This window comes from Chiloscyllium plagiosum, chromosome 28 (genome assembly GCF_004010195.1).
Source record: "Chiloscyllium plagiosum isolate BGI_BamShark_2017 chromosome 28, ASM401019v2, whole genome shotgun sequence".
Lineage (NCBI taxonomy): Eukaryota > Metazoa > Chordata > Chondrichthyes > Orectolobiformes > Hemiscylliidae > Chiloscyllium > Chiloscyllium plagiosum.
Genome location: NC_057737.1, coordinates 10,755,914 through 10,772,673, shown reverse-complemented (window position 1 = coordinate 10,772,673; position 16,760 = coordinate 10,755,914). Strand labels below are relative to the sequence as shown.

Sequence of the window (16,760 nt, the reverse complement as noted above, 5' to 3'; positions counted from 1 at the left end):
ATACCAATATATGCAAAGTATAAAGAGATAAGGTTCTTAAAATGCACTCCTGAAACTGAGCTATATAAATTGAAATGTGGATTACAAAACTAGGGAAGTGGTGTGTAAACTTTATCAATCATTATTTGACCCACAGCTGAGATGATGATTTCCCCTCTGTCAGTGATCCCTCTCACTGAGATTCTCTGGCCCAGCTTCTCACACAATATCGTGGGTAGTTATCATTTCCTGCTGCGCTTGGAAATTCAGCTTTCTCCATGAAACCAATCTATTGGCCTAATGGGTTCTGTTTAGCTGTCAATAAACAACTCTGTGGCAGTATTGAAAATAAATGATCTGGGATGACAGCCAGTATCATCATTGTGCTCACAGGATATGGCGCCTAGACAAAAGGCTTGCAGTCCAGAGGAAATTCTAAATAAAACTTCTAACTTCTGTCTGTGCATACTGATCAACTCTAATGCGGTCTTCTGATCTATCTAACTTCACCCTCATCTAACATCTCTTCATCTCCCGCTCAGTCAGTCGCTCCCCTTTCTATCCTCTCTCAGTTTATAGGGGTGGGTTCTTTACCCAGAGAGTGGTGGGGGCATGGAATGCGCTGCCTGTGGGAGGGGTAGAGTCAGAATCTTTGGTGACCTTTAAGCGGCAATTGGATAGGTACATGGATAGGTGCTTAAGCTAGGACAAATGTTCGGCACAACATCGTGGGCCAAAGGGCCTGTTCTGTGCTGTATTGTTATATGCTCTAAAGATTAGCAGACAGTGCTTCCTTTACAGCATAGAAATAATTAGACTAGATAAGACATTACTAGCCACCCTAACTGACCTTGCAAGTGCAGGTGCAGAGACTAGGTTCGCGAGATAGGAATATTTGGATGTTGGAAAACAAGGTCGGCTCCCAGTAAATATCTATGGACTAAATTGCTTTCAATAAAGTCATTTCATTAAAATCGATTGGTAATTGTTTGAATGTGCACTCTAGTTATGGCCTGTACTTCTCTCAAAATAAAAGTATAAAAACACCTTTGTCTTAAGCCATGTGCGTAGTTTCTCCGAGGAACATGGAAGTGTTTAATCTCTGTGTTACTGGACAACCTGTGCCTGGCTGAGATTGAATAAAGTGTGAAATCTTATAGAACCAGACTACATTGCTTGTGTTTATTGACCAATCACGGATCAGAGAGACACCCCACCCAGTCCAGATCTTCACAGTGACTCCCCTACTCGATTTGGTGCCGTTAATATTAATTGCTGCTGGTTTACTCTGCATCATGTCCATCATTTCAGACATGACCAAGATGTGTGAACTCACAGTAACACCACTCCAGGCTGCTGATGCACCGCACATGGAGGAACTTGCCAAAACTCACTGTTTGAGAATTCATACTGAACTCACCGAGGTAACGTTCAAACTGTCACTAACAGTTCTTACTGTCTCAAATAGAGATGCCCCATGCTTTACTTACATTGTTGTTTGGGAAGCTGATGGAGACAATCTCGACTTGACCATCGATAAAAATGCTGTCCACTCTGGAGATCGGGATCCGATGCTTGAATTCCAGGAAGTGTTTATCGTTCACCGCCACCTTGACAACAAAACAACATGCTTGAAAATAGCTGGTAACACAAGGGGTTAATGATCCAGAAAGTCTCTGCTAATTTTGTGGGACATCGGTGGGATGGTGACAACTTTTTAAACAGAGCAGCAAGTATTTGATTTCTGATTGTTTCAGTTTCATTTCTCCTTTCCCTCTCCTCAGACTGTCAGATCTCAGAAACAGTACAGTGCCCCAAGTTGTTCTCTCAATCATCCGAAACACAAATGAGGAGCAACCACATTGTCTTTAACCATAAGCTGGCGGGAGATAACGGAGTCCCACCTCTGCCTTCCCCACCTTTAACTACATACAGTGAATGGCAGCCTGTAGCAGCAATCCTGTCCATCCCACCTATGGGGGGGCATGGTGGCTAAGTGGTTAGCACTGCTGCCTCACAGCGCCAGGGATTCTGGGTTCGAATCCAGCCTCAGTCTGTGTGGAATTTGCACATTCTCCCCGTGTCTGCGTGAGTTTCCTCCCACAGTTCAAAGACATGCAGGTTAGGTGGATTAGCCATGGGAAATTGCCCACAGTATTCAGGGGTGTGCAGGTTAGGGGAATTAGCCATGGGGAATGCAGGATTACAAAGATAAAGAGTCTGGGTGGGACGCTGACCGGAGGGTCGGGGTGGAAACGATGGGCCGAATGGCCTGCTTCCACACTGTCGTGATTCTATAATTCTCTATCTCACTCTGAGTATTGCTAATGATAAAGGTAGAAGCTAAATCAGCCTGGGACCTCCCCAGGTCTCTGTTGGTAAGGAACCCTCAGGGTTGTATAAACCACACAGGAGGCCTGTTCCTGTTCAATTGCCTGGGTGTCACAGAAATGCACCAGCAATTCTTGAAGAAGGTCTCATGCCTGAAACGTCGATTCTCCTGCTCCTTGGATGCTGCCTGACCTGCTGCCCTTTTCCAACAATACATTTTCAGCTCTGATCTCCAGCATCTGCAGTCCTCACTTTCTCCCGGCCATATTCCTAACCAAGTACACAAACCTGCCTGAGGGAACATCAAAAAGACAACAACAGCAGGAAACAAAAAATGTGAGATTTACCCCAATTTCACAGATTGCACCTTTAACCGCCAACATGTTTAGTTTTTATTTTGTCATGGGCCTCAATGCTAAAACATTTAGTGCCCATCCCAATCGTTCTGGAGGCCATTTACTAGGAACAATAAAACTGGAGGTAGAAGGTGGCAGATCAGAGTGGTGCTGGAAAAGCACAGCAGGTCAGGCAGCATCCGAGGAGCAGGAAAATCGATGTTTCGGGCAAAAGCCCTTCATCAGGAAGGTAGCACATTAGTAATGTCACAGCAATTTATAGAATTTAAAGTCAATCATTTAAAATGTAGAATTGGAAGCTCATCTATGTAATGGTGACCATAAAACTATCAATTGGTCAGTAATGCCTTTATGGGAGGAAATTTGCTGTCATTAGGTAGCACAGTGGCTCAGTGGTTAGCACTGCTGCCTCACAGCGCCAGGGACCCGGGTTCAATTCCAGCCTCCGGTTCCCTCCCACAATCCAAAGATACATAGGTTATGTGAATTGGCCATGCTAAATTCCCAGAGTGTTCAGGGATCTAGGCGCATTAGTCAGGGGGAAATGTAGAGTAATAGGGTAGGGGAATGGGGTTGGGTGGGTTACTCTTCGGAGGGTCTGCGTGGACTTGTTGGGCCGAAGGGCATGTTTCCACACTGTAGGGATTCTATGATTCTTACTTGGTCTGGCCTACATATGACTCCAGGCCCACAACAATGCGGTTGACCCTTAACTGTCCTTTGAAATGGCCCAACAAGCCACTGATTTCAAGGTGAACTGGAAATGGGATTAGTAACAAGTGCCAACCTTACCAATGATGCCCCTGTCACATGAAAGAAATGTTTAAAAAAAAGACTAAAAACATATTTTAAACAGAAGTCCACCTTAAAGAGCTGTGTCATACACGGTTTATTCTTAAATTCCTCATTGTACAACAGTTGGACAATTATTGACTCAGAGGTCACATTGAATGAATACACATTCTTATTGTCATGTGCCCTGGTCCTCCTTTCTGCAGGAAGTGAGAGCTGGAAATACCCTGATGTTATGAGTCAGTACCCCATGAGCTGTGAAAACACAGCTGGTGATGTTGTAGCCACAAACTGAAGAGGTCCTTTGGGTGTGAACACAGACAGCCTGGGCAGGAAGCACTGAACCCTTCATTCTTGGTTCACAGCTCACAGTTCACTGCTGACTTGTTCGGAAAACATTTCATCAGTGACTGACCTGACAACCCATAAATTTACAAAGTACATACCAGAGTATCAACACCAGCAATCCTGCTCTGATTCCCTATGCCTTCCCTACAGCTGGTCTAACAGCCCACTCCCTCATCTCTACTTTACACCCACACTAACTCACTGACTGGAGGTTAGAAAATGGGAGCAGGCTATTGACCTGTCTATCTCTCATGTACGGCAGGCAGATGGGAATGCCATTCGCTGAATGTTTCCCCAAATCCACAGCATCCAGACTTGGAAATCTATTACCATTCCTTCGTTTTAAGTGTGTTAGTCTTGGAAGCACCCCCCTAACAGCTCCGCACCTAATGCTGACAGACATCAGCTGTTCAAGATGGTGGCCCAGGGAATTAGGGATAAGGCAAGAAATGATGGTCTAGTCAGTAACACTCAGAGTTCAGGCCTCAAGGGTGGCTCATTTAGGTCACCCTCACAGTTTGAAGAAGTATGAGGATTTAAAGCTGTCTCACAGTTGTTCACGCGGTCAGATCTCCATGGCAACCAGCATTGCCTCAGAGCTTGCAACCCATGACTTTAGTTTATTGTCCCAGTGGTACGGATTTCCACTGGCCTGTGTGTGAGAAAAAGTGCTCCCTCGGGATGCTCTTCTCAAACATGGCTCAGAATCTACCAGCTGGAGAAGGACATGGGAATTCATTGTTGAATCAATTCAGGGAGAAAACAACTTTCAAAAGGCTGGAGGGTGCTGGAACAGTCAGAACTTTCAAAACCGGGAGTTTTTTTTAAAAAAAAGGAAAAGCATCAAAAGGTCTGAAGCTGAAATGGGTAAATGGAACGGAGGAACAGGCTGAGGCCCAATCCAGGAGCTACCTGATGAAGGAGCAGTGGTCCGAAAGCTAGTGCTTCCAAATAAACCTGTTGGACTATAACCTGGTGTTGTGTGACTTTTTTAATCTGAACGGTGGGAGACCAGATGTTCCTACTCTAGAACCAGTGCCTCTAGACTGAAGGCTTCTCTCCTGATTGACAGCAGTAACTCAACAACAGAACTGTCCCTTCCTTCTTTGCTCTCTTGTTGAGGAATATGAAGAGGCAGCTTCAGTGAAGGAAATGGGAGTAGGGCAGGAAGACTCAATCGCTACAGCATTCCACATGGTTCACAGAACAATTAGGGATGAGCTATAAAAATGTTGGCCTTTCCAGTGATGTCTATAGTAACCCAATTCTAGCTTCCTCAAGACAAGGCCTCCCAAAAAGTGTATCGCTCCCAAGTTGTAACAAAGGCACAAAGAATGATAGGAGAGGTGATGATATAATAGTCATATAACTGGATCAGTAACAGAGGTAGTTTGAGAACACCAGTTAAAGTCCCATCACTGCAGCTGGTGGATTGCAAATTCAACAAATACAGAGGCGAGTCTGTGCTCAGTTAGCTCAACCAACTGTCATAAAAACCCATCTGGTTCACTAATGCCCCCAAGGGAAGGATATGTAGGTCAGACCTGGTATCATAGAATCCCTACAGTGTGAAACAGGCCATTTGGCCCAACAAGTCCACACCAACTCTCCAAAGAGCATCCCCCCCAAAACCACTTCCCCACCCTATTACTCTACATTTCCAGGTGCAGGTTTGCTCGCTGAGCTGGAAAGTTCATTTTTAGATGTTTCATCACCATACTAGGTAATATCATCAGTGAGCCTCTGGATGATGTGCTGGTGGTGTAGCCCGCTGTCTATTTATACATTTGGGGTTCCTTGGGCTGATGTCATTTCCTGTAGTGACACCATTTCCTATGGTGACATCATTTCCTGTTCTTTTTCTCAGGGGGTGGTAAATGGGATCCAAGTCACGGTGGGTGGCACGGTGGCACAGTGGTTAGCACTGCTGCCTCACAGCGCCAGAGACCCGGGTTCAATTCCCGCCTCAGGCGACTGACTGTGTGGAGTTTGCACGTTCTCCCCGTGTCTGCGTGGGTTTCCTCCGGGTGCTCCGGTTTCCTCCCACAGTCCAAAAATGTGCAGGTTAGGTGAATTGGCCATGCTAAATTGCCCGTAGTGTTAGGTAAGGGGTAAATGTAGAGGTGGGTTGCGCTTCGGCGGGTCGGTGTGGACTTGTTGGGCCGAAGGGCCTGTTTCCACACTGTAATGTAATCTAATCTAAAAAAATCAATTTGTTTGTTTATAGAGTTCCAGTTGGAATGGCACATTTCTAGGAATTCTTGTGCATGTCTCTGTTTGGCTTGTCCTAGGATGGACTAGGATAAACACTACATTGGATAAACGAGCAAAAACCTAGCCACCAGGATACATGAACATCAACTAGTCACAAAAAGAAATGACCCACTCTCACTTGTATCCTTACATACGGAAGAGGAAGGACACCATTTGGACTGGGACAACACATCCATCCTGGGACACGCACGAGAATTCCTAGAAGCATGGCATTCCAACTGGAACCCTATCAACAAACATATTGACCTGGATCCCATTTATCACCCCCTAAGAAAAAGAATAGGAAATGACATCATCACAGGAAATGACATTACCAACCAAAGGAAACCCAAACACATAAATGGAAAGTGGGCCATGCCACCAGTGCTTCATCTGGAGGCTCACTGATGATGTTACCTAGTAGGGTGACAAAACGTCTAAAAATGAACCTTCCAGCTCAGCGAGCAAACCTACATCCAGAATCTCAAACCGACCTACAAATCTTCTCAAAACTCGCTAACTCTACATTTCCCCTGACTAACCCACCTAACCTACATATCCCTGAACACTATGAACAATTTGGCATGGCCACTCCACCCTAACCTGCACATCTTTGGACTGTGGGAAGAAACCGGAGGACCCGGAGGAAACCCACACAGACACGGGGTGAATGTGCAAACTCCATGCAGACAGTCACCCAAGGCTGGAATTGAACCGGGGTCCCCGGCGCTGTGAGATTGCAGTGCTAACCACCGAACCACCCTGCTACCCCATGACACATGTAACTTCAGACACATAGCAAGTGGTTGAGTTTTAAGCGTTCTCTGAAATAACCTAGAAACCACTTCTGCTCAAGAGACAATGAGCGATGAGCTGTAAATGTTGGCATACCCATGTCCCACGAAAATATTAAAAATAGTTAAAGTTTTTTTTAAAGAAAGCTGTAACATTGCACAAATTACCTTGTAACAATCTGCCTGAACAAGAATGAGAATTTGGAAAGATTCTCCCCTCTGGATTGGCATTTCCTGCTTCCTCTCCTCAGAGCTCCAGCACTGCTCCTTGTAAGTGTTGCAGACCACGTAGCCCGGATTCTCAAACCGTGGGTTGAAATGAAAGGCAACATCACAGTGATATGGTACTGAGCCACACTGAAGATTCACGTGAAATCTGAGGGGACACAGAACCACAAAATGTCTCAACGCCCAACTCTATGTGAGGAAGAACCACATTCTCCCAGCAACTGGGATACGTGGGTCAGCCACTGAAACACAGGCGCAGTTTTCAAGAGCTGTGTACAATGATACACATTCAACCAGGTTCAAACAAGAGGGATCCACCTGGCTCAGTGAATGTGGCCATCACTGGAGTCACAGGGAACCAGACTGATACACAAGTTGAAATGAGGCCATTCCTAAAACATTTGTACTTCCCATTGACCTACAGATGGGAAAATGAGGCACACATCAGCAAGCAGAGAAAAACACAGTCTACACGTTCAATCTAATTCAATCCAAGCAGGAAGCCTACAGCTCCCATTGGCTGTTGGATTTAAAATTAATCCAATATTATGGCTGACTTCCAAGAACAGGGCCCCACCCAAACCTATCAGTTTCCTGATGGTTCCCATCATCCACCAGAGCAACGTCAACCAATGTCAAGAGTTCTCTTGCGGTGTGGTGGTAGTGTCCATACTCCTGAGCCAGAGGGCCTAGGTTCAAGTCCCACCTCCTCCAGAGGAATGTCACAACATCTGTGAAGAGGTTGATGTAAATGTATCTTCAATGGCAGGTGACTGCTGCAATACTGAGGACCTCAACACTGGAAGCATTTAGACTTACATGCAAAGCTTTTTCTAGGCTGGATAGTGAACACAAACAAGCACACGATTATAAGAGACATTCTCTAAGGAGTACCTGTTACTCTGAGGAAGAACTCGTCCTTTGATCATGATCATCTTCCCATCCTGCAAGCCCCCAGGAATGGGCCCAATGTAAGGGACTGACTGAAAGACAAAACAGAATAACCATCAGGTAGAACAGTGATAAGACAAGGGGCTTTTCATTAAAGCCTTGGGAATCCTTCAGCACAAAAGACACAGAATCCAATCCAGGTGGAATTTAGAACAAGTTTTATCAGAACAGAGCATTTTGAGAAGAGGAGAATTATTTACCCCTTCCCCAAGACATCTCAAGAAGCAAACTACTCAGATCCGAGAGGATTCAACAGGGTGGATGCTGAGAACCAGTTCTGTCTGGTTATAGTCTCGGACATGGGGGGTACAGTTTTATAATACAAGGTTGGCCATTTAGGGTTGACAGGAGAAGAGATTTATTCATTTAGAGAGTAGGTGAAGCTTTGGAGTTCTTTATCCCCCCAGAGTTGTCAATTCTCAGTTGTCAGGGATTGTTAGGCCAGAGAACCATGCATTTTGGCCACTACAAATGATTGGGGGATGTGGGTATGGGACAGCCAAGTGAAGCAGAGGAAGATCAGCCCCTATCTGATTGAATGGTACAGCAGATCAAGACTGTGTTATGGCCTATTGTTGCTGTGACCTTACCAGAGGCCAGTGCCCAGGTTTACCCCGTGGGAAGTGAGCTGTTGCAGTTTGTCGCAGCGCTGGGAAGGGTTGGGGGAAAGAGGGTGGAAGGCAAAATGCTTGCACTCCTGCTCCTGCTCCCAGTCATAAAAAGGAAAACTTCCAGCTCTCTCTTGAACTGAATCATCAGTCAATGTTCACTGGGCTCCAGCAAAAGAGACTGGCTGCAGGAATGAGGTATTGGCTACAGAGGGAGCTGTACTGAAACTTGGGATGAACAAGCAACGTGAGCATGGGGTTAATCTAGCCGTTTATTCTCGGCAGCAGCAAAAACAGATAGAGTACACAACAATCCATATTGCCTTTTAATAAGGAATCGAGCTGCAACTGAACATTTAACAGACTTACCTTTGGCATAGAGCATAGAACAGCACACCATAGGAACAGGCCTTCAGCCCACCATGGCGGAAGTGGGTACTGCAGATGCTGGAGATTAGAGTCAAAATTAGAGTATGCTGGAAAAGCACAGCAGGTCAGGCAGCATCTGAGGAGCAGGGAAATTGACATTTCGGGCAAAAGCCCATCCTAATGAAGGGCTTTTTCCCGAAACATCGATTTTCATGCTCCTCGGATGCTGCCTGACCTGCTGTGCTTTTCCAGCACCACTCTAATCTTAACTTCAGCCCACCATGTTTGTAACAACCGTGATGCTATTCTAAACTAATTCCATCTGCCTGTACATGGTTCATGTGTCACAGAATCATACAGCACGGAAACAGAGCCTTCAATCCAACTCATCTGCACCAACCAGACATCCCAATCTGACCTAGTCCCATTTGCCAGCATTTGGCTGATATCCCACTAAAGCCTTCCTATTCACGTACTGTCTAAATACCTCCTCACTTGTGATCTTGCTGGATAATCTGAAATTCTGATAACCAAATGCCGTTTCATCGCGGTTCCTCTGTATAGGGTGCAAAACTAAAGCTGAGAAATGCACTTAAAACCAGAGGCAGCCACAACAAAGCATCCATGGAGCAGAGTACCATTCAAGGCTTCCTGTCATATAGTACATTAGGAGGCTGAAACCATGCAAAGTCCTTTTGGCTGGATGCACCAAACAGTATTTGACATAAAACGCAAACCACGTGATGGCAATATTGCCTGTAATTTTAAATGCAGCAAAATGAAATGTGTCAAATCAAAACTCTTCAGTACTTGGCAAATTTAATTTTTTTTAAATTCTTAGCTCACACACACACACCCAAACTGATTGGAAGTCACAAAGTTTTTTTTATAAAAATGGAGAATCAAGATCTTAGGATTCTAGAGCAAGACAAGTGAAAGTGCAGAAGGGAAGCTTCAAGAGACATTTCTTTAATCATAGGAATGTGAACATCCCATTTATTGTCCTCTACCATGTACCCTCGAGAAAATGGTGGTGAGCTATGTTCTGAAACCGCACAAAGAAGTGAACATTCTTCACTCGGTTGTCTCAGCCCCAGGATCTCTCTCTGCAGGAGCTCCTCAGAGGGGTACATACCATCTACAAGATGTAAATTCCTTCAACAGCACTTCCAAATCCACAGTAGCCGCCATGCAGAAGGACAAGGGCAGCAGATACATGGGAACACCTCCACCAAGTTCATCTACAACTCACTCACCATCCTGACTCGGAAATATATCACTGTCCCTAGGTCAAAATCCAAGGACTCCTTCCTTAATGGCATTGTGGGTCTACCTACAGCAAACGGAAGGATTCAGGAAGGCAGCTCTCCACCACATTCACAAAGGCAATTAACTACTAACACTTCTGTAATAATTGCTAATACCCCAACAGCTGAAAAAGAAAAGATTTACATTTATATAGCACCTTTCACCACCAGGTGTCTTAAAGCACTGGGGTACTTGTGAAGTGCGGTTGTTGTTGTAGTGCAGAAAAAAAATTCAAGCAGAAGTCCCACAAACAACTATTTGATTATCACCAGAAATGTTCAATTATTACGGGTTAAGATGTAAATACTGGCCAGGACAGTGGGCAGAACTCCCCCTAGTCCTCTACCTTCATGGGATCTCTCACTGCCACCCAAAAGGACACACTGGTACTGGTTTAATATCCCATTTGAAGGACACCACCTCCAACAGCACAGCAACTGTTTCAATACTACCCAGGGGCATTTGAAGGCCCCTGGTGGTGCGATGGTAGTATCCCTACTATTGATCCAGGAGGCCTGGCTTCAAGTCACATTGCTCCAGAGGTATGAATTAATAGCTTCGAAAAGACTGATTAGGAAATATCTATAGAGTGGCATCTTTTCCCCAGAGTTAAAATGTCTTATACTACGGGGCACGCATTTAAGGGGGAAAGTTCAAAGGAGATGTGAGGGGGCTAGGTTTTTTTTTTTTACAGAGAGTGATAGGAGTCTGGAACGCGTTGCCAGAGGTGGTGTTGGAAGCAAATATAATAAGTGAGTTTAAGGGACTTCTGGATAAGCACATGAATGCACAAGGAACGAAGAGATATGAACCAAGGACAGGCAGAAGGCCATTAATATGACATCATGTTCAGCACAGCATCATGGGCCGAAGGGCCTTTTCCGCTGCTGTACTGTTCTATGGTCTTTCAGCCTAAATGTGGTGCAAGCTTCTGAACTGTAACTTCAACTTATAGCACTGTATCATGGCCAACACTCAATGTTAATGGTACAACAAAAGAGAAATTATTAGTCACACTTCCTAATCTCAATAAGGGCCAGCAAACCCCTCACACCCACAAACAAGATAAATGTAGCCTGTAAGTAAAAGATAGATTTTAAACTGTAAGTATTTTTTTTGAATACATTTAAGACTTACTGCCAGCAATTTTAATGTGGACAATAAAATTACCTTAAAAATACTTGATAATGATAAATTTGATTTATAAAATGGCGTAGGACTCTTTGAATAAGAAAACATTTCTTCAAAGAAAAGCAGACAATATGACAGTTAAAGTAAACAGCTGATGTTTAAAATGTGAAACAGAAGCAGAAATTGCCTCTGTGGAGAGAAAGCAGAGTTAACATTTCTGGTCCAGTGACCCTTCTTCAGAGCTCAACCAGACTTTTTGTCTAACGTTTAAACTGTGATTCTCTTCCTGGTTGAACTATCCTCAACAATAGAATGGTTCCCTTCAGCCCATGAATAAAATGTTGGTCATGACACAGTGGTGATATCATTGGATTAATCATCTACAGGGCCCGGGAATGGAAGGTTTGAGTTATAGGGATAGGCTGGGACTCTTTTCACTGGCACAGGAGGATGAGGGGTGAACTTAGAGAATTACAAAATCATGAGGATTATGAGGAGAATGGCAGCTCTCTTTTCCTAGGGTGGGGAGTTTTTTAAGGTGAGAGGAGAAAGATTTTAAAAAGACACAAAAAACAATTTTTTTTTTAACTCAGAGTAGTTTGTGTTGGAATGAACCTCCAGAGGAAGTGGTTCAGTTATGACGTATAAAAGACATTTGGATAAGTTCATGAATAGGAAAGGTTTGGAGGGATATGGGCTAAACGCAGGCAGGTGGGACTAGTTTAGTTTGGGAACATGGTCAGCATGGACTGGTTGGACCAAGGGGTCTGTTTCCGTGCTGTATGACTCTCTGACTCTGTAACCAGGCTGGAGCTACGGGTTTTGATGAAATTTAAATTCAATTTAACAAATCTGAAACTGAAAACTAGTTGCAGTATTGACGAGCAGGAAACTATTGATGATTGTGATGAAATCCCATCTGGGAAGGAGATCTGTTTCCCTTACCCATGTGACTGCCAAACATCAGCAATGTGGTTAATTCTTAACCACCCTCTGAAATAGCCGAGCAAGCCATTATGATCAATGAGAATTAGGGAGGGGGGAGCAAATGCTTGGCCTACCAGTGACACCCCCATCCTATGAAAGAATAGGTTTGAGAAAATAGGAGATTGTAGGCTGTTCAGCCCATCCAGCTCACTGTGATCCTAGCTGATCCTGTAAACCACCATCAGTCTCCCACTCTCTCCCCACACCCACTAACACCTTTAGAGTTGAGAAATTGATTTCTTTCTTGAATATATTTAGTGAATTGTCCATTATTACAACAGGGATTATATTTCAAAAAGATTACACAGATAAGGTGTAGGGGTAGGGAAGTCCAAAACCAGAGGGTATAGGTTTAGGGTGAGATGAGAAAGATTTAAAAGGGACCTAAGGGGCAACTTTTTCCACACAAAGAGTGGTGTGTGTACAGGATGAGCTGCCAGAGGAAGTGGTGGAGACAAAAAAGCTGCAGATGCTGGAATCCAAAGTAGACAAGCAGGAGGCTGGAAGAACAGAGAAAGCCAGGCATCAGGAGATGGAGAAGTCAACGTTTCGGATCGATACCCTTCATCAGGAAGTGTGGAGGCTGGTACAATTGTGACATTTAAAAGGCATCTCACTGGGTACATGAATAGGAAGGGCTTTGAGAGATATTGGCCACATACTGCCAAATGGGACTTGCTCAGTTCAGGAAAACCTGGTCAGTATGGACAGGTTGGTCTGTTTCACTGCTGTGTGACTCTATGATCACGTTGTGGATGTGCCGGTGTTCGACTGGGGTGGACAAAGTTAAAAAAAAAAAGTACACAACGCCAGGTTATAGTCCAACAGGTTTATGTGGCAATACAAGCTTTTGTCAGGAAGCTAGTACCTCCAAATAAACCTATTGGACTGTAGCCTGGCGTTGTGTGATTTTTATCTCTGACCATGGTCAAACCTTCCAGAAGGATATTGCATTTTGACTAAAACACTGCGTAAAGCATCAGTTTGCTGAGGTTCATCTTAAATGGGAGACAGTCCCCAGTTGTCCAACACGGATTGGAGATAATGTCATTATGAAGGACATGAACCCCACCCTCTTCGCCCCTTTTTCAAGTAAATCTTTACTCAGTCAAAAGCCCTCACTGGCACCAGTTGGTCTCCTGGAGTCGAAAGGGGACAGGAATGGAAAAGTTCCTAAAGTACAGTAGCGAGGGAAGAGAAGAAAAACTAACGGTTTGTTTGCACAGCCTTGGCTGCGTGTTCCAGCCGGCCCCACCCACCCCCCGAACACTTACCGGGTTATAGACGGGCTGTGACGGTACGAAACTCATCTTTAACCCGGACTCTGATCCAAATCCACTTCCAAACTGCAGGCTCCGAACCCAGCGAGTATCACTGTCGTAACTTCCTTTAGGGGAGGGCCGTTAGAGCAACAGCTACAGTTACTCGTTTTGTTTTAGATCAGAGCTTTATTGCCATTGAATTTCCCATCTGTTTTAATGGGGAAAAACTGATGTGTTCATTGCCCAAGGCTGTCTCTGTTTCCTAACAGCTTCCCTCCCAAACAAGGCCTGGATACATTGTCTCAAATTCCAGGGTTTCCTGGCAGATTTCCCTTTTGAAGTGAGGCTTCACCGAGGGGTGTAGCTTTTCCGAGAGACTTCCTGAAATGCTGCTAGAAATGGAGTCTTTGATTATTTTTTTAAGGTTGGGAAGGATAGAGTCTTCATGGGATGGGTGGAGAGGGTTAGAGAAATATGGAAGAATTAGATCAGCTACCCCCTTATTGAATTGGGGGGGGGGGGGAATCAGGCTGAAAGGGCAGAGCACCCTCTGCATGAAAAAGTTGCTCTTTAGGTCTCTTTTATATCTTTCCCCTCTCACCCTAAACCTATGCCCTCGAGCTCTGGACTCCCCCACCCCAGTGAAAAGACTTTGTCTATTTATCATATCCATGCCCCTCATAATGTTTGTAAGCTGTGGGCTACTTGAGTGTGTGTGTGTGTAGGGGGTGGCATATTCAGAACAGAAGGAGAAACTGAATGAACAACCCCTTCTATCAAAGAGTCTGTGGAACTCCATCTGGGGATAGTGTCCGTGTGGATGTTTAAGGCTGAGACGGATTCTTGATGAGTCAGGGAATTAAGGGTTACAGGGAAGTGGATGTGAGGAGTGTGGGTTCAGAAAGATGGTGAAGCAAGTTGAGGGGCTTATTGCTGTTCCTATCTCTTATGGGTAATAGAATTATTAATAATTAATCAGTGTGATAGAATGATCAAGGGGGTAATGGATGCCCAAACCAAATGACAAAAAAATCGTTTCAGAACATACTTTGTTTCTTAATCCTTATTCCACATTAATGTCTTTTATTTCTTGACATTTGTGGGAGGAGTTTTGAAGGGAAACATTTTAAGCAGCGATAGGGAAGAGTCAGAAAGGGTTTTTTAAATAAAGGATTGAAAATGTGACTATTCACTCTGACAGGAATAAGCTGGGAGATAATAAATTGTTCTGTTTCTGGGCCAGAGCGGTTGACTTGAATTTGAACATTAAAAGGTTAATTCTGCCTTTTAAATATCAGTGGTAACTTTCAATGTGTTTAATGGGTAATTAAGTTGTGAATTGAGTATTCAGAAATCTGACAGTAAGATAATGGTTATGTGTTGTGAGTAGTTTTATTAACCTCAAGGTAGTGAGATTTTCAACTCAAATAGGTGTTCTTATTGATATTGTGAATGTGGACTGCATAAAACCATAAGATATAGGTGCAGATTTAGGCCATTCGGCCTATCAAGTCTGCTCCACCATTCTATCATGGTTGATCTGTTTCTCAGCCCCATTCTCCTACCTTCTACCCATAACCCTGGATCTGCTTATCAATCAAGACCTATCTATCTCTGTCTTAAATACATTCAATTACTTGGCTTCCATAGATTTACCACCATCTGATAGAAGAAATTCCTCCTTATTTCAGTTTGAAAGGGTCACTCTGAGGCTGTGCCCTCAGATCCTAGCCTGTCCTACTATTGGAAATATCTTCTCCATGTCCACTCTATTCAGGCCTCTCTGTATTCTGAAAGTTTCAATGAGTTTACCCCCATCCTTCTAAATTCCACTGAGTATAGACCCAGAGACCTCAACTGTTCCTCATGTGACGAGCCCTTGACTCCTTGGATGATTATTGTAAATCTCCTCTGGACCCCCTCCAATGCTAGCACATTATTCCTTCGATATGTGGACCCAAACTGCTAACAATATTCCAAATATGGTCTGACCAGAGCCTTATACACTACAGCTTTAGCAGTACAACTCTGCTGTTGTGTTCTAGGCCTCTTGAAATGAACATTGCATTTGCATTCCAAACTGCAAACTGAACCTACATGTTAACCTCAAGAGAATCCTGAACTCAGATTCCCGAGTCCCTTTGTACTTCAGATTTCTGAAGCCTTTGCCCATTTAGAAAATGGTCTCTATTCTTCTTCCCAAAATGCATAGCCTCACACTTTCCCACACCGCATTCCATCTGCCACTTCTTTTCCAATCCTTCTGCAGCCTCCCAGATTCCTTAAACTTAATTGTCCCTCCACACATCTTCGTATCAGTTGCAAACTGAGCAATAATGCCTTTTGTTCCCTTATCCAGATAGCTAATACAAAACATGAATAATTGTGATTCCAACATGGACCCCGGCAGAAGTCCACTAGTTACCTGCTGCCATGCTGAAAAAGACCCCTTTAACCCTGTTTCTGCCTTCTGCCAGTCAGCCAATCCTACAGCCATGCCAGTACCTTACCCCTAACACCATGGGCTCTTATCTTATTTAACAGCCTCCTGTGTGGCATATTGTCAAAGCCTTCTGGAAATCCAAATAGATTACATCCACTGACTCTCCTTTGTCTAACTTGCTGGTTAACTCCGCACAGGCATGTATCAGTGGTGCTGGAAGAGCACAGCAATTCAGGCAGCATCCGACGAGCAGCAAAATCGACGTCAGGACGTTTTGCCCAAAACGTCGATTTTGCTGCTCGTCGGATGCTGCCTGAATTGCTGTGCTCTTCCAGCACCACTGATCCAGAATCTGGTTTCCAGCATCTGCAGTCATTGTTTTTACCTCCACACAGGCTGACCACCCTTTGAAGCCACACTGACTGGCCCTATTTTACCATGCACTTGCAAATACTTCATAATCTCATGCTTAATGGACTCTAAAATCTTACCAAAGTCCGAGGTCAGGTTAACTGGCCTACAGTTTCTTGTCTTCTGCCTCCCTCTCTTTTTAAACAGGGCTGTTACATTAGCCATTTTCCAGTCCTCTGAGACCCTTCCTGCCTCTAGTGATTGCTGGA

At 44.3% G+C, this 16,760-nt stretch overlaps 1 protein-coding gene across 1 annotated transcript in view; it reads right to left on the bottom strand.

Moving 5' to 3' along the window:
• Positions 1-13,834, bottom strand: part of lgals9l1 (lectin, galactoside-binding, soluble, 9 (galectin 9)-like 1) — a 26,130-nt gene extending 12,296 nt beyond the window's left edge. Inside the window, exons 1-4 of the mRNA XM_043718271.1 lie at positions 13,710-13,834; positions 7,976-8,064; positions 7,022-7,229; positions 1,470-1,589 (exon numbers count right to left, since the gene is read on the bottom strand). Of these exons, the coding sequence (XP_043574206.1) occupies positions 1,470-1,589; positions 7,022-7,229; positions 7,976-8,064; positions 13,710-13,745 (453 nt within the window). The 5' untranslated portion in view covers positions 13,746-13,834. The remainder of the gene's footprint in view (positions 1-1,469; positions 1,590-7,021; positions 7,230-7,975; positions 8,065-13,709) is intronic.
• Between the last annotated feature and the right edge of the window lie 2,926 nt (positions 13,835-16,760).